The sequence below is a fragment of the Trifolium pratense genome, linkage group LG1 (genome assembly GCF_020283565.1).
Source record: "Trifolium pratense cultivar HEN17-A07 linkage group LG1, ARS_RC_1.1, whole genome shotgun sequence".
Classification (NCBI taxonomy): domain Eukaryota; kingdom Viridiplantae; phylum Streptophyta; class Magnoliopsida; order Fabales; family Fabaceae; genus Trifolium; species Trifolium pratense.
This window is the reverse complement of record NC_060059.1, coordinates 18,344,973-18,368,126: the sequence shown is the minus strand read 5'-3', so window position 1 is coordinate 18,368,126 and position 23,154 is coordinate 18,344,973. Positions and strand designations below refer to the sequence as shown.

General features: G+C 32.4%; 3 protein-coding genes across 4 annotated transcripts; 2 read left to right on the top strand and 1 right to left on the bottom strand.

Moving 5' to 3' along the window:
• The first annotated feature begins 3,726 nt into the window (after positions 1 to 3,726).
• LOC123902457 (WAT1-related protein At5g07050-like) lies at positions 3,727 to 7,015 on the top strand. Its single transcript, XM_045952187.1, has 7 exons — positions 3,727 to 3,983; positions 4,301 to 4,363; positions 4,453 to 4,569; positions 4,909 to 5,143; positions 5,894 to 6,055; positions 6,276 to 6,427; positions 6,575 to 7,015. The coding sequence occupies exons 1-7, from the start codon at positions 3,778 to 3,780 to the stop codon at positions 6,696 to 6,698; spliced, it is 1,059 nt and encodes a 352-aa protein (XP_045808143.1). The 5' UTR covers positions 3,727 to 3,777; the 3' UTR covers positions 6,699 to 7,015.
• A 3,457-nt stretch (positions 7,016 to 10,472) lies between these two features.
• Positions 10,473 to 15,375, bottom strand: LOC123902456 (electron transfer flavoprotein subunit beta, mitochondrial). Of its 2 annotated transcripts, XM_045952185.1 has the most exons (6): positions 15,345 to 15,363; positions 15,026 to 15,163; positions 14,641 to 14,925; positions 13,459 to 13,539; positions 10,963 to 11,057; positions 10,473 to 10,793 (listed from the first exon to the last, which is right to left on the bottom strand). In XM_045952185.1, the coding sequence occupies exons 2-6, from the start codon at positions 15,092 to 15,094 to the stop codon at positions 10,568 to 10,570; spliced, it is 756 nt and encodes a 251-aa protein (XP_045808141.1). In that variant the 5' UTR covers positions 15,095 to 15,163; positions 15,345 to 15,363; the 3' UTR covers positions 10,473 to 10,567. The 2 variants fall into 2 exon arrangements, with proteins under 2 accessions (XP_045808141.1, XP_045808142.1); XM_045952186.1 differs by having other exon boundaries at positions 15,026 to 15,375.
• A 3,889-nt stretch (positions 15,376 to 19,264) lies between these two features.
• LOC123902455 (ethylene-responsive transcription factor ERF096-like) lies at positions 19,265 to 19,672 on the top strand. The gene has a single exon (XM_045952184.1). The coding sequence runs from the start codon at positions 19,265 to 19,267 to the stop codon at positions 19,667 to 19,669; it is 405 nt and encodes a 134-aa protein (XP_045808140.1). The 3' UTR covers positions 19,670 to 19,672.
• The last annotated feature ends 3,482 nt before the right edge of the window (positions 19,673 to 23,154 follow it).

Genomic DNA, 23,154 nt, shown 5'->3' with positions numbered 1-23,154 from the left:
AAGTCATTTTATTAAATTTGAGATTTAATCTACATCAGATTTGGTACAACAATCTCTCCATCAAGTATAAGTCATTCAGTTCTTTATGCTTTCAAGTATCGAACCATGTAGAGTCCGAATGGTCATTCATAGAGCTGTCAAAACGGGCGGCCCGGCCAATTTCGGGCCGGGCCGGTCGGGCTTCGGGCTTCGTCGGGCCGGGCTAAAAAGCCCGGATAAAAAACGGGCTATCAAAATTAGTGCCCGAGCCCGGCCCGGTACGGGTAGTCGGGCTTTTCGGGCGGCCCGGTTTATCTTTTTTTATTTTTTATTTTACTTTTAGTGCTCAAACTCAACTATATAAATAACATTAATAATTCTCGCGCGTCCTATTTTTTACTCATCCACTATAAATATTATATAATTCGCGCGCGCCGTATTTTTACTCATCCCCTATCTACGAGTTTCTCGCGCGCCCTATTTTTACTCATCCACTACCTACGAGTTTCTTGCGCCCTATTTTTACGCATCCGCTACTTACGAGTTTCTCGCGCGTCATATTTTTACTCATCCGCTACCTAGGACTTTCTCACGCACCCTATTTTTACTCATCCGCTACTACGAATTTCTCGCGCGCCCTATTTTTATTCATCCACTATGTACGAGTTTCTCGCGCGCCCTATTTTTATTCATCCACTATGTACGAGTTTCTCGCGCGCCCTATTTTTACTCATCCACTACCTACGAGTTTCTCGCGACCTATTTTTACGCATCCGCTACTTACGAGTTTCTCGCGCGTCATATTTTTACTCATCCGCTACCTACGACTTTCTCGCGCGCCCTATTTTTACTCATCCGCTACGTACGAGTTTCTCGCGCGCCCTATTTTTATTCATCCCCTACGTACGAGTTTCTCGCGCGTCCTATTTTTACTCTTCCGCTACCTACGAGTTTCTTGGGTGCCCTATTTTTACTCCTGCTACTTAAGTAGCGGACGGTATTTTATAATTTATATTACAAACTAATTTCAAATCATCCGAAATAAATTATTTATATTTATATTTTTATTTTATTTTATTTTTAATTTTAATTTTTTCGGGCTTGCGGGCCGCCCGCGGCCCATTCGGGCTAGCCCATATTTTAATCGGGCTTTGTCGGGCCGGGCTAAAAAGCCCGGAAATAATTTGGGCTAGGATTTTCAAGGCCCGAGCCCGGAAAAAAATCGGGCTTGGCGGGCCGGCCCATTCGGGCTAGCCCATTTTGACAGCTCTAGTCATTCACATTGGACCAAGGGCAACAACACTAGTAGGATTCTGTCCCAGAAAAAAAAAAAACCAGTAAAATTAGACACAATATCTTTACCAAAAATTTTAAAATATTAGATTTATGAGTCATCTTCTTTATAAAATACTTAATATTTACTTTTTTTTTAATCTAAAATAAAACTTGATTCACATCGCACTGCTAACAATACACTTGCCAACATTATTAAATAACAATACACTTGCCAACATTATTAAATAAGATAATCAAATTCTTTGGAAAAAAAAAACACATAATCAAGTCAAAATACAGTAAAATAGAGGCCAAAATGTGTGTTGAGGAATTATGAGACATAAAAACAAATAGCTGGCTCCAATAACTAAATGTCAAACCATGATTAGAATCTAGAATTTGAATAACTATTGAATTTACGACGACTCACATGAACTTAATTGCCAATCATGGAGCAAAGCATGTAAACGTGTTGGGCAAATTCCAAATAAAGAAGAATTTTCAAAATTGAAATCCAAGTCGTGAGCCCCAAAGCAGAGACATGGACATGACCTAGGCACCTAGCTATGTCAAATTACTCTAAGGTCGTGGGTTATGCATCCAAAAGAAAAATGAATTCATATGCACAACTTGTGAAAGGAAATAATAAAATAATTTCATCTTCTTCTTCTCTCTTTAATAGAATTTTTTATATGTTTATCGATTGAGGAAGCTGAAATTACTTAATGACGGAACTAATCCTCAAATCAGAATAAACGATCTGATGAATCATACATTGATGGTGAAAAAAATAAATTAATATGTTTTCTTCCATATGCTTAATGAACTCTTGTGTCTAACGCAGGTCCAAACTGATGGGTTGGTAGAACAATAAATTCAGAAAATGACGGTGGTGGTTACAAAGTTACTTGGTGATGAAGGAAACAACGAGGTAACAAATTCATTTTTAGGGGATAAATGCAGAAATTTTGTCAATAGGGGTCAATTTATTAACATATATTATATTATCAATCTTTTATATGATTAAATAAAATTAGCACTTGTGCAAGGAAAAAAATATAAAGAATGATAAATTAAAATATCTTGTGCAAGAAAAAAAAAATAAAGAATGATAAATTAGAATCACACCAAAGAGTTGGTGTGAGATAAAAAATGGACATATATAAAAAAAGAAGAAGAGAATTACAAGTTCAATGGGGTGTTATTCCTTTTACTTTATTTAATTGTGTATTTATTTTCTTATAGTGTTAGCCATCATCCAATTCTATAAGCAACAAAAAATGTCATCCTCCAATTCAAATATGGTTTAATTAAATGAACTAATTGTCCTACCAAAATATAAAAAATAAAAAATTAACCAATTGAATCAAGAAAAACTCCAATGATTCCCCTGGAGAGTCCACCAAATATTTCAAAGGAAAACGACACACCATGGATTCAATTTGGCGACAATTTCTTTATGGGAAACAAAGATTTGCAAGAAACAATAAACAAATGTGACCTAACTTTTTATTTATTTTTATTTTATCACGCAGTCTATTGATTAAAATTTCACTTTTAAAGTGAATAAATAGGTGTATGAAATTGTTCCTATGAGCTTAACTCATCAATTGACAGAGACATCGCACTATATATGCTGGAGTTGGGGTATAGAGTTCGAACTCCAGTCTGTTTATTTTATATGTCAATTGTTCCTACTAACTGAACTATGCTTACGGGACAAAACATCAGTTAAAAGTTTTGTTGATTAATTTGATTTCAAATAAAATATTAAAGAAAATATTTATCAATCAATGTTATTTTTTTTAGTCAAATAAATTAGTGACTAAAATTTTACTTTCTAAAGTGAATAAATGTGTACCAAAGTTCAAACTTCAAGCTTGCATATTACACACATTGTCCCTACCAGTACTGAACTATAGTAACGGGTAACAATCAATATTATTTTTAACGAATGTTAAACATTGAAGTTTGACACGTCCCGATAAAAAAGTTATTTGCTTATTAACTCATCCACCTCAACCACTAAACGAATCTTATATCGTCCAAACAACGGTTTAATTAATTATTTGATTTTCTAAGGATGAACTGATTCTGATTAAAATTGAGTGATATTGTCTGATTTTGTAACAATTACATCCACTTATAATTTTGGTCATGTAATATTCAACCGGCACACTTGGAAAAATAGCAGTAGGAGTAATTCACAATACTGTCTTGGATTCTATTATTACTGATATTTACATGTCTATTCTAAATTACTGAATTTGAATACATACATATTATAATTGGAATTTAATAAAGAACAGGATACCTTTATAATGCATTTAGGAATCACATTCAATTAATTAACACACATCATCAACTTCTATATATATATATATATATATATATATATATATATATATATATATATATATATATATATATATATATATATATATATATATATATAATGTGTATGCCATAGAGCTTCTAAATATAAGTGGAGAAAAGAAACATCATCACATCACTAAACTTATTATGGAGCAAAATATATTTTCTTTTCTTCTTGCATACAGAGAGTTCAAGCCACACCTGCTTATGATCTTTGCCCAAGTAAGCTACACCTTTCTATTTTTCATCACTGAAGCTTCCTTCAACCATGGAATGAGTCCTTATGTTTATGTTACATATCGCCATGTCGTGGCCGGGATTGTGATGTTCCCTTTTGCATACTTTCTAGAGAGGTACATGTACATTTCTCTTCAAATACATTCGAGTTCTTAGCGTACGTTTAGCTGAACTCTTCAAAATTGAGATTTCAAACAGACCCAATTTTGTAAATTTAACTAGTATTTTAACCTGTGCAACACACAAGGAGAAAATTTTATTTAAGTTATATACATATCATAGCAACCGATTGTTAGTATATTTAGTGTGGTGATATGATTATACTTAAATTAATCTGTTTGTTTCAAATAAACAGATAAATTTGGTATGATCATAGATTATAAAACATTGATAAATTATTTGATGAAAATTGTACTTGATGTTTTTCTTGCAGAAAAGTAAGGCCAAAGTTGACATTTGCTCTTTTTATGGAAATTTTTTTGCTTTCTGTGTTGGGGTAAGAAAGAACAAATTAAATAAAAAATGCATGATATTACAATATATAGAAGTATATATGGAAAAATAATTAATTTAAAAATATTGCAGGATAACTTTGTCTCTCAATTTGTACTTTGCAAGCTTAAAGTATACTTCTCCAACATTTGTTGCTTCCATGTACAACACCGTATCTTCCCTTACCTTCATTATTGCATTGGCACTCAGGTTTGAAATCTTTACATAATAGTTTTTTTTTATTTTTTTACGTTAAATCTTTACATAATAGTTTAAGTTAAATATATTTTTAATTCTATAAAACTTAATTTTTTATTTATTTTTAGTCCCTGTATTCACTTTTTTATTTCTACACATTATAAAACTGCATATTTCGATCATTCTTCATATACTAAAAAACATACGGTTAACTTTGTATTTATAGGAACTAAAGTAAAAAGTGAATACAAAATATTAAAAATAAATTTGAAAATTTATGGAGATTAAAAACATATTTAACGCTGATGATTTTATACGTTATGTAATATTTAATAGTTGACTAAAATGCAGGTTTGAAGTTGTTGATATTAGAAATCCACGTGGCATAGCAAAGGTATTTGGGACAATAATCTCCTTAGCTGGTGTTATGACCATGACACTATACAAGGGACCTATAATGAAAAATTTGTGGCATCCTCTAATCCATATTCAACCAAAAAGTGCTTCTATCAGTGAGGGAGGGTTAAGGGGTTCACTTCTTACAGTTTCATGCTGTGTTACAATTTCTATGTGGTACATTATGCAGGTTCTTAATTACCTTAACTCATAATTACTTAATTAGTTTTTAGCTGGCAAATTGGTAATAAATATTTTAAAGGAATTCATTAAGGACTCAAAGAAAGTAGCAAATCTTCATTCAAAGTGCATCATTAAATTTTTTAAGCAAAGCTTTTTATTCTTTCCAATTTTTTTAACCACATCCTAAAAATGCTTATCAAAAAAAAAAAAAAAAAAAAACCACATCCTAAAAATACTTTTTTTTTTTTTTTGGTAAGGTCCTAAAAATACTTATTAGCATGCAAGTCTTATGTGTGAACATTTTATGTCACTATGAGATTTCAGCTAGCTTTTGACCTCAAGCTGACTTAAGCAACAAGAAAGAGGTTGCTTTAAGTTATTCTTGTTCTTAATATAAGAAATTTTTTTTAGATGCATTGAATAACTATTGTATTTGATTTATATTATGGACCAAATACATCAAACATTTTATGAACAAAAAATACAAATTTTTATTCATAGTAAGGACCGAATGAAGTAATATTTTAGGGAGAAACCTTTCCTGGCCTTGAAAGTACTTCAGATATACAATTGTACACATCTAAAAAAATGTTTTATGTTGTGTGGATGTGCATTTGCAGACAAAAACGCCATTTTTTTTTCTCGGTGTATATTTTTTAAATTATGTGTGAATTTTTTTAGAAAAGTAGTGTGGATAAAGTTGCACTCCTTAGTTTAAAATTATTACAACATTAATATTTTGTAATTGGAAATTCAGGCATCTACTTTGAAAAGATACCCTGCTGAATTATCACTCACTACATGGATGTGCTTTATTGGAGCAGCACAATCGGCTGTTTTCACAATGATAGTAGAACACAATAACCCTTCAGTATGGATTATAGGGATCAACATCGACTTGTGGTCTACATTATACGGGGTAAATTATAATAAATTAAATACTCTATCCATACTTGAATATAAATAAAATTCAAAATGTATTTAGTCTAAATTCGCGTTAAATACATTTTGATTTTTGCTTTTATATTTAAGTTCAGATTAGTAATAAATTATAACAAATATATATATGGTCTTTGTAAACAAGTGTCACCAAATCTAGATTTCTAACATTATATACCAATCATTATCATTGATGACAGGGAATTGTTGTTGGTGGATTGTTGATGTACATTCAACTATGGTGCACTGTGAAAAAAGGCCCAGTTTTTGTCACAGTCTTTAACCCTCTTTGTACAATATTTGTGGCAATTCTAGCGTACTTCATCTTTGGTGAAAAACTTTATTTGGGCAGGTAACATGCAATCAATCATATGTATGACTTTCGGTGAAGTTGTAACATTTTTAATTATTTTGACTAATAGTACTATCATTAATTGAATATATAATTTTTTTTATATAAATTAAATTCTAATTTTAATTATGAAATTTGCATTTTCAGCATCATAGGTGCATTTATTGTCATTATGGGTCTGTATTTGTTGCTGTGGGGTAAAGAAGGTGACAAAGAAGTTGATTTCAAGACCAAGCAGTTCACTAGTGAAGACCCAGAATGCAAAGTGTAGTGAGTAAAGTTAGTTGGAAAGGTAGAAGTGTACACAAATCCAAGTGAGAATAGAATGAAATTTGTATATCATAATGAGGATTTGTAGGTTTATTCTGGCTATGTACACTTTTTGTGCAAAACCAAGGTTACACAAAGTTTGTTTTCTGCTAGAATTAGATTTCTTACTGTGTGACGCAGTTACAGTTCTCGGCCATCCGATCTAGATTGATGGTTGAAATTGTTTTCATGTGTGAATGGATTGTGTGATCTAGACAATCTTATATCAAATCAGAGCCAAAATTTTGTAGTGTGTGAAACTGTAAGAATGTTGGACAACATGCGATCTTGATCCGTTCCCATTTTCCTCTTTACAAGACAAAAATTGATAATCTAGACCAACAAAATCTATGACAATGCAAAACTAAATATTACGTAGGATAGTGTTTTCAATCGTTCATGCAATAATTAAAAAAGTTACATCAGATCAGAATAGTTATACTCACCAAGGAGTATAAACCAATAACAAAAATAAAGTTTAGAAGCTAAGGGTCCGTTTGGCCTAACTTTTTATGATCTAGAAATTACTTCTAAAATAAAGTTAAAAGTAAGAGCTTTAAAAATAAGTTAAAATTGTTTGGTAATTTTTATTTTTTTTAAATGTTAAAGCTATTTTTCAGTTAAAAGTTGTTTAGGAAATATTTTAAAAATTAAATAAATATTTGAAAATATAAAATCTAAATACTTTCAGAAATTTAACTCTATTTATACAAAAGTTAGGATATAAAATCTTCACATGGAACAATGATAGAAAACGCATATGGTGATTTTTTTTTGCTTTCGCCACCAATTTAATCTGGTTCGGCGGTCAGTTCTGACATCAAGTGGTTTCATCCCCTTCCAATCGCAGCTGCGAGGATCTAACCGTGATCCTTCATACTAAGTTTAGCGTCAATCACCACTAAACCAACTAATGATTAGTATGTTGATGGTGATATCAAACTTGAATATATCACAAAATGTTGACCAGAAACAAAAATCAGTGTTCAAAGCACTAATCAGAAGTTTATTCAACAAGAAACCGCAGATTTATTTTCTGATAGGACATTGCAATTGCAAAGTAGATAAGAAAGTTTGTTTACCAAAAAGTATACACACAGCTTAATCAAAATCTAAAGCTTAAAAGTGCAAAATGTCACTCACCTACTCTGAAATAAGCAACCGCTCCCTCAGGATATATTATAAGCAAAAATGTACGGTACTTTACAATATATTTAATGTACCTAGTTTATACTATAGATTATATACATCGATTATTCAATAAGTTTGAAAAATAACTTTTATTTATAATTGTGATCAGATTGAGTATAAATTTAAGAATTAATTATGTATTTTATTTTTGTAAAATTTAACGTGGATGATCTATACAATATAAGCTTTCAATCCAACAGTGGATTTTGTAAAATTTGTATTCGTTAAAGCGTTATTAAGCGGTGTAACATTACTCAAATGTTACACCGGTGTAATTTGATCACTCCCCTAGAATTAAATATAGTTTTGAATTCTATATAAATGTTATTAAGTTGCAGAGCAAGAAACTTTATTAAGCTTTAATCCTTATTTTTTTAAAAAAAAAAATAAAATAGTCTTATAAAAGATAAAATAGAGACCAAGTTGAACAAAATTTATGTATAGACCAAACTTCAAATCAAATCATAAAAATGTTAAGTCAGAATATCGAGAGCTTATATTCTGCTTATGATTTTGACTTTTTGGGAGAATTGGATTCTCTATTGTTGGTAATTTCAACTGCACCTCGTGCAATTCCACTATGATGTTAAACATAACAATTTCTCTCAACAAGTTGTTTCTTATTCTAAGATGAAGCTTCCTCAACACATAGATTAGGATCATCAGCAGTTTATACTTGGCACTGCTGATGATTGCAATCGTCTTTCTAAAATGATGCTGCAGCCACATTGCATAGAGACTTGTCATAGGCATTAAAAAAGGTAAATATGCTAGCAGTGCATATGATTGCAATCAAATCATATGATTGCATATAAAAAAGTTAACAATATGCTTGCAGTGCAGAAGTGAATTTGACATGTATCACGGTTACTAATAAATTAATTTTAGACCGAATTCATTCATCGGTTTCGTGTTTTCCTTCCTTACCATTTTCTTTTCTCCAACTAAACGGACCCTAAATATACTTTTACTTCCTATAAAAAATTATAAATTTTTAAGTTTAGTCTCTACAAAAATTTTGTACAATTTTAGTCTGTATAAAATTATCAATTTAAAAGGGTTGGTTTTTCGCCATCCAAAAGGAGTAGCGGCGCAACTTGTTGTTCGTTTGTCATTCAAGTTGCGCCGCTAATATTATTATTAAGAAAAAGAAAAGATTCAAGAAAACAATTATCCTCCACCTATAGCTCATATTATTATTAAGAAAAAGAAAAGAAAACATTTACAAAAACTGGGGGATATAGACCTAACTCAGTGCGTCCACACAAAAGCTTGTAGGACAATGAAATATACCAACTTATAGTTAATCCTAAGAGACAAACTAGACCCCTAGAAAATCGAGGCGAATGAACCCCCGTCAACATGGAAACAGTTCACGTACCCACTACTCTCTGCGACAAACAGCAAGCGACGTTGCTTTTTCAAGCAATACAGTCTGAAGTCAATGAATGACATGGATATTGTGATATCAACCTCTAATGAAACACATCTTGTTGAACTTCCAAAAAGAAACCAAGGACCATTTGAAAGTGAGATCGAGGAATGGTCGTTCAATGGAACTAAGCACCACGAACACGAGAATATCTAAAATAACAATCGAACGTGTTAGTGTGACGAACGACACTACCGCCAACACGGCATATCCACACACCTCGCCCTTTCGAACATGATATGGCTAAGACAGTCAGTCTTGACGAATCCAAATCGTGAGTGGTGTCCAACAAACAGCACACAGAGAGATGAACTACGCAAACTGAATTTAAATTTAAATGCAAAGGGTGTATCAGAGAAAGACCACAAACAAAGCTTCTGGCTTTGTCTTAAAACAGACCCACAATCCTCACAACAATTTGAACCACTGTGCTTCATCGAAATAAACCTGCGCAAATCAAGCGCTATAGACCTGCACAAATGGTAATCTCGGATGCACAACAATCTTACCCAGAACACGAGATCGCAGAACCAAAAAATCCGATTGTGGAAGCAGACAGGAGCTCAGGTCACGAAATCTCGGAACTGGAATTGTGAGGCAGGAGGACTCCCTCTTCAAACGGACGGCGGCGTACCGACCCTCAACCGCCGGCGTTTGCTGGTGGCGTCGCGAATCCCAAAGGAATCGATTGCACCACCACAAGGCATGGCTACATCGTGACGGGTTTGGAGAGACGGCGACTGTGTTGTAAGGTTGAATGGCGACGACGGTGGTCGGGTAGAGAAGGAAGTGAGAGAAGGGTGGCGGCTGGGTTGATCAAAATTCAAAACCTCTAATAAATAAATAAATAAATAAATAAGAATGAACTTTGAGGAGATTATTAAATGATCAATTGGATGAGCTAAAGGGCAATTGATACAAAATTATAAATAAATACAATGATAACAAACAAAACTGCCATTGGCTTAAATTAGTTTTTCTTTCTTTGGTTTCTTATGCATGATTATCGTATCAAATAATTTTGTGACTACGAGGAAAAAAGATTTCATCTGAAATTACCATTGATTATATTTACCATTGAATACATTAAAGTAATAGGAATTAGGAACAACATTAAATTTATTGTTTCATCTGATAATACATCATAATCTTGATGTAATGCTGTTTATTCTTTTGTGAGAAGCAGTTGAACAAAGTAGAGAGAATAATCAGATAACATTAGCCTCATTTTTAAGTTTGTCAATAAGCTCATCCACAGAAGAAACAATAACACCTGATTTTCTCTTAGGAGGTTCTGTCACTTCAACTATCTCCAAATCAGATTTTATTTCTACATTCAACTCCTCTGGAGTGTACTTTTTTATCGGCTTCGATTTTGCTTTCATTATGTTGGGAAGAGTAGCATACCTTGGTTGGTTCAGTCTCAGATCAGTGCTGCAACAAGAACAAAGAACAAAACTTGCATATCAAGAAAGTTGGTAAAGTGATAGTTGGCTAAGTTCAACAATAAAACAATCAGTAATCCACTACATTATGCATTATGGTATGATACATCATGCTTAACAATTTTTATACAGCATACTCAAAAGAATGTGACACTCACGTTATTACTGCTGGTAAGTTCAAACTGAGTGTCTCGATACCATCGTCAACCTCTCTGTCCACTGTGACCACCTGTTTCTCTTTATCAAGGACAACCTACTGGAAAGCAAGAGTTAGTTATGTAATAATTCAACGAATAGAAACAATTTATTTATTTTGCTTAAAATGATTATGCAAAATTTCAACTGAACTGCAACTTTTCTAGGGTATCTTCTCTAAGTCTGGTGTTTAGGCCTTACAAGGTAGTATCATTGGTATCAAAAGAAGCTTGATATGATGATGAATTGCCGAATACCGAAAGATATCAAAGCTTTAAGAGATTTTTTAGGCCTTACAGGGTACTATAGAAGATTTGTCAAAGCTTATGGTAAGATTGGGCGACCTCTTACTTAGTTTCTTAAAAAAGAAAATTTTATTAGGAGTCAGATAGGCCAGGCTGCGTTGAACGCATTAAAAGAAGCAATGGCTGCACTGCCTTATACTGACAGTTTGAGATTTAACACAACCATTTGCCATTGAAACTGATGCTTCTAACAAGGGTTTAGGGGCTGTTCTGATGCAGCAAGGCAGACCAGTAGCCTTCCAAAGCCAACCTTTATGTGAAAGGGCTCAAAAGAATCTGTTTATGAGCGCGATTTAATGGTTATTGTTGTGGATGTTAAAAAATGGAGACATAACTTAATGGGAAAAAAGTTTATCACCCATGCACATCAGAAAAGTTTAAACTCCTCACAGAGAGTACTGGGCGAAGAACAATTTAAACGGACTTCCAAATAAATGGGTTTTGATTTTGAGATCCACTACAAACTGGCTGCGAGAACAGAAATTCTGATGCTTTATCTAGAAAAAAAGACATATGCGGCTATATGTATGATTCATTTTTCAGATCTGGAAGAATGGGAAGATGAAGTCCAAGGTGGTGGCAAATTGCAACAAATTATACATAACTTGCTGAAAACAAGTTCCAAACCAAACCTTATCTCCTGCTGGATTTGCAACCCCACTTGCTATCCCTACGCAAGTTTGTACTTTGTAGTGATATATCATATATCCATGGATTTTGTGGAAGGTAAAGATGCTATTTTGGTTGTGGTTGACAGATTCACTATATATGTTCATTTTATCTCTCCTAGTCACCCATCCATGGCCAAATCAATAGCACAGATCTTCCTCAAAGAGATTATTTGGTTACATGGTTTTGCTAACACTATAGTCTCCAACAAGGACAAGATCTTCTTGAGCCATTTTGGACAGAATTATTTAAGTTGGTTGGCACCAAACTCAAATTCAGCACAGCCTACCCCCATCAAATAGATGGCCAAACTAAGGCTGTCGATCGGTTCCTTGAAACTTATTTGAGATGTTTAACAGGTACCTAGCCAAAATTGTGGACAAAATGGTTAAGTTGGGCCGAATTTTCGTTCGATACTAACTACCATAGTTCTACTAAGTCAAACCATCAGCCGTAGAGGAAGGGAATCAATTGACTCAAGAAAGGGATTCTATATTATGACCTTAGAGCTAATTTGCTTAAGGCACAAACTCAGACTCGGGCCAACAAAACAAACATAGAAGAGAAGTTACGTTTGTTGTAGGAGATGGGCTCTACTTCAAATAGCAACCACTATAGACTGAAATCATTAGCTAAGAAAATAAATGAGATACTCCGTCCTCGGTTCTATGGACCTTACCAAATTATTAAGGTCAATAGTGCAAGTGGCTTACAAACTTGGTTTCCTTATTGAAGAAAGCTGTCAAAGAAGTAGTTACCTAATATGCCTTCTGGGGGGAGTATTGTTAACAGGCCTCAAATTAAAATGTTTATGAAGGCCCAATGTAATTTAATTAAATATATTAAGGATGGCATTGTGCTTGCCACTGGTTGTGTGTTTATGTTGGGTTGGTCGGGAGAGAGAGAGAGATCTAATACTCCCCCATACATGAAAGAACAATCATCATGACATTGACCTTATCGTATCTAGATAGCAACTAGCAAGTGATGAGTACAGATGAATCACTCTAAAACAGTGGCCTAGCTCATCAACTTGGTCAATAATTTCTTCAGTAACAGGTAGACACAACAATGACCAAACTCTAAAATATCTCTTGAAAGTTATATTGATGTGAAATGATGGCAAGTGGTTTGATCTAACAAGGAATGAAGGACAATGATAATATCTATCTATTGAAGAGATAACAACAAACATATATCAGAAAATTCCAGTCCTTCAAAAGAGAAAAACTCCTAAAAGGCTAGATCTATCGATTATACCTGAGTGGCTAAGGCGCTGAGATATTACAAATAATGCCCTATGGTGGAAATATTCATTCAAAAATTCATTTACCATTGATCAAACTAGGATTGAGGATGGAGAAAAATAACATAAATTTGAATACATTGTGCTAATGAGATACGTAACTTTTAAGCATATCATAGATATTCGGCCAAAGAAATGAATAAGACCCTATATACTGAAGATGTAGATGATGGACTAACCTTTGAAGCAAAAGTCCCTTGTGGCCAGTTGAGAAGTCCTGCTATCATCTGCCCTGTTTGATTGCAATCATCATCAATGGCCTGTAAATAATTAAGGAAAGAAAACACAACTTAATAGACAATGATGGTCATCCAAATGCTATCGTTAGATGAGTTTCAAATAGTTTATTGTCCTCTCTTTTTTCTTGCATCTGTAAAATAGGACGAAGATGAGAAAGTTGACTCAAAAGGACAGTTACTAAAGACCTTGACTAGGCCTAAGGTGTGGAGAGTGTATGTGAGTAAGAATAGGAAAGAATGCTGAGGTGGCACAGAGAGGGAAGGTATGCGGAAGAATTATTTTCTGTTTGGCCAGAGGAGAGTATCTCTCTGAGAGGAGCCTAGCTCTGTGGGTATTTGGGAATTTTGTTCCCATCTGCATTTGTCTTTCCATCAATAAAATACTACAATTCATCCATTGTTATCTCTATTTTCTTCTATTTACTGTTTTGGTGATCCGGCTTCGCACCAGTTCCCATAAACCCTAACTTGACAGGTCAAAAATAATCAATCAAAGCAAATCAAAAGCAAAAGTATCCACTTAACCTCATGACCTTAGAAATGTATCTAATGAAACAACTACAAAACATTCAAGTATTCAACCATATAAAACTATCAAACAAACACCCATAGTCTCTTAGGGCCTATGACAACTGACAAGCACTTGGATTGACTTATCTAAGCTTATGTACTGGTATAAGCACTTGTGAAACTGTTAGTAAGGGCTTATGGAAATAACTTATGACATGTCCATAAGTTGTTTTTAGCTCGTTTTCCTAAACTTTTTAGGATATTTATGAATACAGATCATATGCAAGAGCTAGGGATCAAACGTCTAACCACTTGCTTAAGGAGCCCAAAACCCTTATCACTTAGACTAATTCAATGCTGGTAGTTTGACTAAAGAACTTAATTAAGCTGAATTAAGACATATAGGGAAAAATGAGGAGTGTGGATCACTTGTACAACAAAGCGTAATCACAAACCACTATAGGGATTGTCATCAATTCATAGCTACAATTTCCAACCCATCTCAACAAACACCATAAATGTATAACCCCATCAAAATCAAATAACAAAACAAATAAATCCACAAACCATCACCTACGAAAATGACCAACAAACAAACACAAACTAGAGTACCTGTTTGCCAAGAATCAAAAGGCCAGGTTTCTCAATCTCAACAAGTTTCTTCAAAATCTTAGCAACAGAAAGAGGATAAAGAGAATCATTAGCCTCCACATGAATCCCTCTATCAGCTCCCATGGCAAGACCAGTTCTTAAAGTATCTATACTTTGAGAAGGTCCCATGCTAACAGCTATAACCTCTGAAGCCAAACCAGATTCCTTAATTCTAAGGGCTTCTTCTAGGGCAATCTCACAAAATGGGTTCATTGACATTTTCACGTTCTGGGTTACTACCCCTGTCTGCAAAAACAACATAAAAATGGTGTCTTTTTGAGACAAAGATTGGAAATTTACAAAAAAAAGGTTGTTCTGAGATAGATATTATAAAGTGGTTAACTACCTTGTCGGGTTTGACTCTGATTTTGACGGCGTAATCGATTACTCGTTTAATGGTTACCATTATCTTCATCTTGTTGTTGAGAGTGATGATGGGAATTGGTGGTAGTTGCTGCTATGTAATTTATGAGTAATTTTTTCTCTGAAGTAGGAAAGAAAATAACGGGTTTATGATAAGTAATTAAAATGAAATTATTTTTATAATAAAATATAGGATTAGTGCAACAGAAGTACAGAACATGTGTGTGTGTGACTGTGTGATGTGTTGGATCATAGATGAGGTTTTGAAAAGCCAAATCTGTCTATCGATCCTTGTAGCTTACTAAACGGCACGTAAGTGAAGCTTGAAACGACAAAGATGACTGTACATGATGCCTTCCATCTTTATCCCATGCACCGGCCAAACAAATCTCTTGTTTTTCCTTATTTTTTTAGTTTAAGTTTATGCAAACAGTTTATATAATTTTTGGGTATGTTTGGTGCACAGGATAAGAGACAAGATAGGATAACTATATCATATCCTATCTCAATCCAGTGTTTGGTGACACAACAGGATATGATAAGTTAATCCTGGAGCTTATCATATCCTGTTTCTCTAGTTAAAATTCTTATCCTGAATTTGAGCTGAGTTACCAGCAGGATAGGATAAGAAAAAAAAATCGTTGATTTATTCTGTAAAATATATTTTAAAATAAAAAATTGAAAATTAATAAAATAATTTGATAGTAAATTAATAATAAAATAATTAATTTTTAAATATATATGTGATTTTTCTCACAAGGGTAATTTTGTAATTTAAATCATCTAAAAAATCAAAATTCTCCTAAAATTACAATATTTTAAATTAAAATAATTATTAAAAAATTGCAAAATAAGAATATTAATTTAAATTTAATAACAACTTAAATATAATTCTTTTGCAATGGTTGTTTTATTATTTACATATATCATATATTTATTTAGCTTATCTAACATGTATAATTGAGTTATTTATTTGATCATGATTCATATAAAAAACTTAATTTGTTTATTTTCTCATGATTTGTATTTAAAATTTAAAGTTATTTGATTACTTTTTCTTTTTGTACAATTACTTATTTATATTTTTATTTATAAAATTCAAAGTATTACAATATAATTTTTAACAAATAACAATTGTTTTACGAGGGTAATTTTGTCATTTAAATATGTTATGTATCTTATCATATTGGTATGAACAAATATGTATTAAAAATATGATATAATAGTTATCATGTTTGTTATCCTGTGTGCACCAAACACATGATAGGATAACTGAGGATAACTGTTATCCTGCTGATATCATATCCTATCACTATCCTGTTGTATATCATATCCTGTCACTATCCTATCCTGCGCACCAAACGGGCCCTTTATGTATTATTATAAGTTTATAAGGTAGTTTATGATAAAATAGCTTATAAAAATACAATTTTCACTAGTGTGAATTTATAAAATAACATAAACCCTAATTTATATTTCAAAAACTGTTTGCATAAGCTCAAAATTAAATTAATTCAAATGCGGCGAAAGTCACTTTTGCAGCCTAATTTTTTGTGATCTTCCAAGTATATTTTTAAGATTGAATTTAAAAAAAAAAATAGTCAAGTGATTAGAAGTTTGAAATTGATTAATTTTTTTTTAAAGAAAATAATTTGGAGTTCTTAAACACTAATCTCTATAATATTACTGATCAAAATTGGAGTTAAAATCAAGTTATTAGGTTTGGAATTTGAGTATAATGCATGAAATTTTAGGTTTAATCCACTGGCAACACTCTAAACAAAAAAAAATTGGAGTTATAAATATTAAAGAGTCTCATATTAGTGTTATGATTAGTTGTATCCATATCAATTAGTTGTGAGATGATATAAATAAATGTTTATAAAAGAGGGTAATTCTTACTTTAAAATTGGTTTTGTTGGATCAAGTTAGGCCCAACTCATAATTTTAATATGGTATCAAAGTCTTTTCTGCAATTCGTTGAGATCAGGTTTTATGATTGGATCACCCACTATTTATATCCGTGCATCAAACCCGCTTTATAGTGTTAGAGATTACTTGAATAAATGTTAATAAGTGAGAACAATCATCACCTTACAAGTCGGTTTTATAGATTGAATTAAACACAACTTTCAAGTTTAAGAATAAGGTTCAAATCATGCCACCAAAAGAATTTTGCACCAAATATCAATCACTCCATAAAGCCCATGCAACTACTAGCAACAGTTCTAGCTGTTGTTCACTTCCCCATATCTTTCACCCAATCTGAGAGAGAGCCTACATATATTGAGTATGAAGGGCTAATGGGCAGAGTAGCCAAATGCCAGATGCCTAGGGGTAGCCCTTAAAAACATGAATTAGGCTCAAGTGGTTAATGCATCATTCAGACGAATTTGAGTTTGATTCTTGAGTGCAACAATTATTTATCACAATTTACTTATCTGAATTTGAATTACTAAGACACTCTCTCTAAGAATCGGAGGGATAATACACGCAAAAGTTTCAAAACATCCACATATAATCTCTTTTTAAAAAAATGATCTAGTCTGTGATCGAATAATTTTATTAGTGTTTTCTATTTCGACCTATGCATGATTTCAAATAAATTTAGAGTTAAGGATTAAAAGAAGTTGGAGGTGTTGAGTTTAATACTAAATGGAGGAAAAATATTTTAATTTAACAAATTAACATGGCTTTAATTTAGAGAAATACTTTTTACCCCAACTGATTTATTAAAGGATACTCTTTTTTGTTTATTCTTAAATGAAATGGTAAATACTATTAAAACTCACACCATAACTGTGAGATCCTAAGTTCCAACTCGGATAAGGTGACTGACCAAACAATATTAGCATTTGTTAGTTGAATTAGGACTTGTGAACTTTCTTTATTTGTAATCTTTTCATTGATCTCCACATCATTAATACTCGGACCTGGATTACACGCATTCGTTTTTTCGGTGCAGTCGGACTATTTATAGCCGTCCAATCAAGATCGGACGATCATGATTTAAAAGCTTATTTATTGACTGCATTTATTTAAACCGTCCAATCATGATCTAACGGTTATAAAGTGATTGCACCAAAAATTCAACCGCACCTAATCCATTTCTTTAATACTCAAGATTAAAATAGCAATCATCATTTAAACAATTAAGTGAAGACTTCTAGCCTAACAATTTTCAAATCTTATTTGGATTCTTGCACACCATTAAGTAGAATCATATTCAGTAATACAGCCTACAGGGGATTCATGAAGACAATCAAACCTTTCGGCGCTCAACCCTTACTATGTAATGTGTTCCCTTTCCTTTCATTTTCTACGTTTCCGTCTTTAAAATTTATTAATTGTGTCATTTGCTAGAACCAGATTCTAATTTCTAGAAAAAACTGCTCGTTCTAGAAATCTGTATAATCTTAATCTTAGTGGAGGAAATTATATTGTATCATATGAAATGAAATATACGATTTTATACTAATGTGGGATCATTGGAATATTAATAATAATTGATTACTTAAGTATGAGAAAAAAGCAAACAGACTTCACAATACGACTCAATGGTTTGGTTTGGTTTGACATTTTGTTGTTATTTTTGTATGATATTTATAGACACAAACTAAATTCAGTTGGGATAACCCAAAAAAATAAATTCCATAATATTAGAGTTAGACACACTTAAAAATGAGGTTCGAATGGTAAGTATAGAATTTGAATTTCAAAGATTGAATTTTTTTTTTTTTTACCAAAAAAAAAAAGAATTTGAATTTCAAAGTATTTTTTACTAATTCATACTCTGATTTTTAGTGGGGGGTGGGGGAATGAGACTTCAATAATCCAGAATTTGGTTGTGAAATAATTAAAATCTGATGAAGAATTGTTTTTCTCAAAAATCAAATTCAGATTTTTCGAACAATTCGTTTTAGAAGGAGTTTATTAACCACACTTAAACCCAATATCTTGATTTTATTAAATTTTAAAGCTTTGCAAAGCCACCATGTTGACCAATCCCAATACAATCAAAATGAAACTTTTCAGTAAGGTCAATTATTTTTCATTTTTATAGAACCTTCTTATGACCAACACGTGGCCTACGAGGAGTGTGCCTATGATTCCATTTTTTCGACCATATAAAATCAAATTGAGTCCTAACTTATAAGTATAACCATGCATGCAATACAACACAAAATTAAAGAAAAAACTAACCAAACCAAATTAAGCTACCATGAGTGAAAATGGATCAAAGGGAAGGGTCAAGGACGACGGTGGACATGTCCGGTACCGAGGCGTTCGTTGCCGTCCATGGGGAAAGTTTGCGGCCGAAATTCGTGACTCCAATAAGCAAGGTCAAAGGGTTTGGCTTGGAACTTTCAACACTGCAGAGGAAGCGGCTAGAGCATATGATAGAGCTGCTTACAATATGAGAGGTTCATTTGCAATCCTTAATTTTCCAAATGAATACAATATGCCAGCTCGTGCCGGTTCCGGTGCCACTTCTGCTTCATCATCTTCTTCAAGGAATAACAATGTGGAAGGAAGAGGAAAACAAGTGTTTGAGATTGAGTACTTGGATGATAAGTTGTTGGAAGAGCTTCTTGATTTTGAAGAGAAAAGAAATAAAGGACCCTGAAATCTAATATACTAGCTATAAGCTATTACTCCAAATGTTACTAGTTATTAATAATTAATGCTACTTGATAATGTTACTAGTTATACAAAGTAGCAAAAATGCACGTGTGTATTCACCTATTTGATAGGTCTCCAAATGTTTTCTGCTTCTTGCCATGTTCTTGAATACAAATATTCTTGTTAATTTTCACTAGGACAAAACAATGTCTTCACTTAATTAAAAGAAAATCCAAATTGAGCATCAATGGTCCGAATGCAAGTTCCTTGTAGTTTGATTTGGGAGAAAGAATGGTGAAAATAATTAACAAATCAAAGAACAATCAAATTAAATAGGAAATGAAAGATAAATCAATGAAGTTTGAATGAAAATTTCCAACTCATCCCATCAGCATAAACTAGTAACCTCAAGAAATTCAAGTTATTAGTATTAGCAATACTAAAAGCTTTCTCTATATGCCTAAAGTACAGAACAATATTGGCAATTTGGCATATAACTAGACATAGGCCTAGTTTAGCTCAACTTGTGAGTTCTAACTTGTGCAATCTTTTCAATTGATAAAAGTAAAATTTTTTTTTTGAAGAAGCAATTGATAAAAGTAATTGGTTTCTTAAAAACAATTTTTTTTTTTATCAAAACTTGTGTTTATAAAAATCTGGATTTTAATTGAAAAGTGAAGTTTACATTTTTCAATATTAAAATTCAAATTTAGTTAGGGGACTTTGGAGAACAAAGGGGAAGTGAAAATCAGCAACAGACTAGATGTAATTCCTAGCCCAAATAAAGTATGATGGAACAAGCCTCAATTAAAACTTCTTGAAAAATTCTCTTCCGCCTTCCCAACACTCCTTTTCTCTCTGAAATTACATTTTTGCTCATGCAAATGAAATTCGCAACGTATTTTCCAATTTCTTTTTTCAGTAAAAATAATTTTAAACTAGAAAAACTTTGGAAAATATTTTCTAAATTTTATTCACATGGACAAAAATGTGATTTTTGGGGGTGGTAAAAGAGTGTCGGGGAAGAGAAAAGTTAAAAAAAATCCAAAAACTATTATTATTATTTTTTTCAAAGGTAGGAATTTTTTCTCAAAAAAAAATCCAAATGTAATTTGTTTAACAAAAAGAATAAAAAATATATATTTTTCTACCAAAAAAAGAAGTTTAATTTTTAAAATTAAAATTTTTAAAGAAAAAAAAATCAACTTAAAAAAAGTCACAGTTTACAACTTTCGGGAATATTTGAAAAAAATATTATTTGTTAAATAAGTAGCGGATGAGTATAAAAAAAATTTAAGTTCGGACGATTTAAGATCTCACGCCCCCAAAAACTCTGTGAGGAATTTTTCAATTTTTGACATCCACTACGTAAATAGTGGATGACCATTAGTTTGAGAAATACTCACCTAAGAATTTATGTTTAATAACACTACATTGCAACTCGTGAATATTTTATAACATTTGAAAGAATTATGAATATCATAACATAAAATTAACAAATTACATTTGAAAGAAATAAAACAAAATCCATTAGTCATAATGACCAGCTTTCTTGGGTGGGGGTGGGTGGGGGGGAGTGGGGTGTAAAAGGCCACTTTTGGGCGACCCTCCCCTATAGCAAATTAGACGTAGATGAATCCAAATCCACCATAACCGATGTTTTTTTCTTTTGGTTCCTATGGTTCCTTTTTCCCCCTGAAATTTACTTTTTTGTTCTTCAATAAAAACTTCGATTGCTACGAACCGAATTTTTTTTGTCTTGAAAAAAAAATTTGGTTTCTGTTAACAGAATTTTTCCTAGAAAAAACTTCGGTTTCTGCGAACCGAAGTTTTTAGCAAGAGCAAAATTGAAATATTTGGGGTATAAAAGATACATGGAGGCCTAGAGAGAAAACATCATCATAACCCACCTCAACCTCTTTCTCTTGGGGAACAATAAAATTGAAAGGATCCATTTGATTAATCATAATGATCTCAATAGGCCTTCAAAAATCATTCGTCGATTAGTATAATGATTTCAATCATCATCATCAAAGAACATGCATAAGATTATTATGACTAATTGACGACGGACATTGAGACCGTTTACGTCTAAAATAACGAAAATAAAAAGAAAACCTAAAAAAATAACACTAAACTAAAGACTAAAGAGGATAATATGAGAAGAAATGAAAACAAATTCCAATTTATCGATATTGTTTCCTTGAATTCCATTGGCTGAACAAAATAACAGCTTTCACTGGTGGCCAATCAACGACCACCACTGTCCTTGACCATTGACTGTCACTAAAGATCACAAAAATCTGACCACCGTCCATCCACTACTTAAGTAGTTTAGGATAAAATGTTGATTAAAAAAAACTGTTATAACAGTATTATTTTTCATCCAAATGAGAGCTGTTTTTAAAACAATGAGAGGGGTGGGAAGAGAAGCTCCCATAAATTTATGCTTGATATATATCATGAAACTGTTGTGTAGCTACCAAAATCAAAGGACAATGAGGTCCCATATCGGTGAAGATTAATTTTTCCCTTTTTGGGGATTAGTTTCTTGGAGCTTTTTGTTGTGTTTTGCCCCTTTCCCTTTTGACCAACATCTCACGGGTTCCTGATATGTGTAACAGATCTTGTAGCCCCTGCCCATGCTTCCGTGCACATGGCCTCACCTTCAAAGATGATAGATTTATGAGCACTCTATTATGAGTATCATGTCAAAGGTTGTTTTGGTCATAACTTCATTTTCCTCTATTTTAGGGTGACTAAGGTTTTGGTCAACATTTATCTACTAGTATATGATTTTAGTGTGATTTTGAATGACCTTATTTATATAATTAAGATTGAGTTTCCAGGTAAGTGATTTTTATAAGCAATTTTTAGGTTGTGGGAAGTGTCATGTGGTTCATGGTGGATCAATGCAAAAAAATCGTTCAAAACTTCAATTATAACTGTTATTTCTATATTCTTATAGTTCAAACAATGACCTCATTAATGTTGGTTTATTAAAACCAAGCAAAAATGGACATGAACCGGACTACCATCTCACTCAATTGTTAGGGTGATTGTAATACAATGAGGTTTTATTTACGAGAAAAACGATACTCAATTTTTTTTTTTTGAAAATAAAGAGACCTTGATTCCAAAAATGATCCTATTTTATACTCTAAAAACAAATTTGACATAAAATTTAAGGCAATACAACGTCAGAAATTCAGTTTTTCAAGCACATATTTAGTATGAAATTTTCAACATAGAAAAAACGATTACTTTTTGGCTGAAATATGAAAATGGTCTCTGCAATTACGGCATGTTTTGATTTTAGTCCCTGCAAAAAAAAAGTTTGATTTTAGTCCCTGCAAAATACCAAAACTTTTAAAAAGGTCATTGAGGTGAATTTTTAGCTGACATGTCAAGTAGTTGATGATTTGGCAGACGCTAACTAGGATTCTTGATGATGTGAAATTAACATGTCATTTTTATTTAAAAAATGGA

Coding starts and splice junctions, on each gene's coding strand:
- LOC123902455 (XM_045952184.1), top strand. CDS start 19,265: ATGAGTGAAAATGGATCAAAGGGAAGGGTCAAGGACGACGGTGGACAT.
- LOC123902456 (XM_045952186.1), bottom strand. CDS start 15,094: ATGAAGATAATGGTAACCATTAAACGAGTAATCGATTACGCCGTCAAA. Junction 13,540..14,640: donor TTTTGATTCTTGGCAAACAG/GTACTCTAGTTT, acceptor AATTATTTACAG/GCCATTGATGATGATTGCAA. Junction 11,058..13,458: donor AAGGGACTTTTGCTTCAAAG/GTTAGTCCATCA, acceptor GCTTTCCAGTAG/GTTGTCCTTGATAAAGAGAA.
- LOC123902457 (XM_045952187.1), top strand. CDS start 3,778: ATGGAGCAAAATATATTTTCTTTTCTTCTTGCATACAGAGAGTTCAAG. Junction 4,570..4,908: donor ATTATTGCATTGGCACTCAG/GTTTGAAATCTT, acceptor ACTAAAATGCAG/GTTTGAAGTTGTTGATATTA. Junction 6,056..6,275: donor TGTGGTCTACATTATACGGG/GTAAATTATAAT, acceptor CATTGATGACAG/GGAATTGTTGTTGGTGGATT.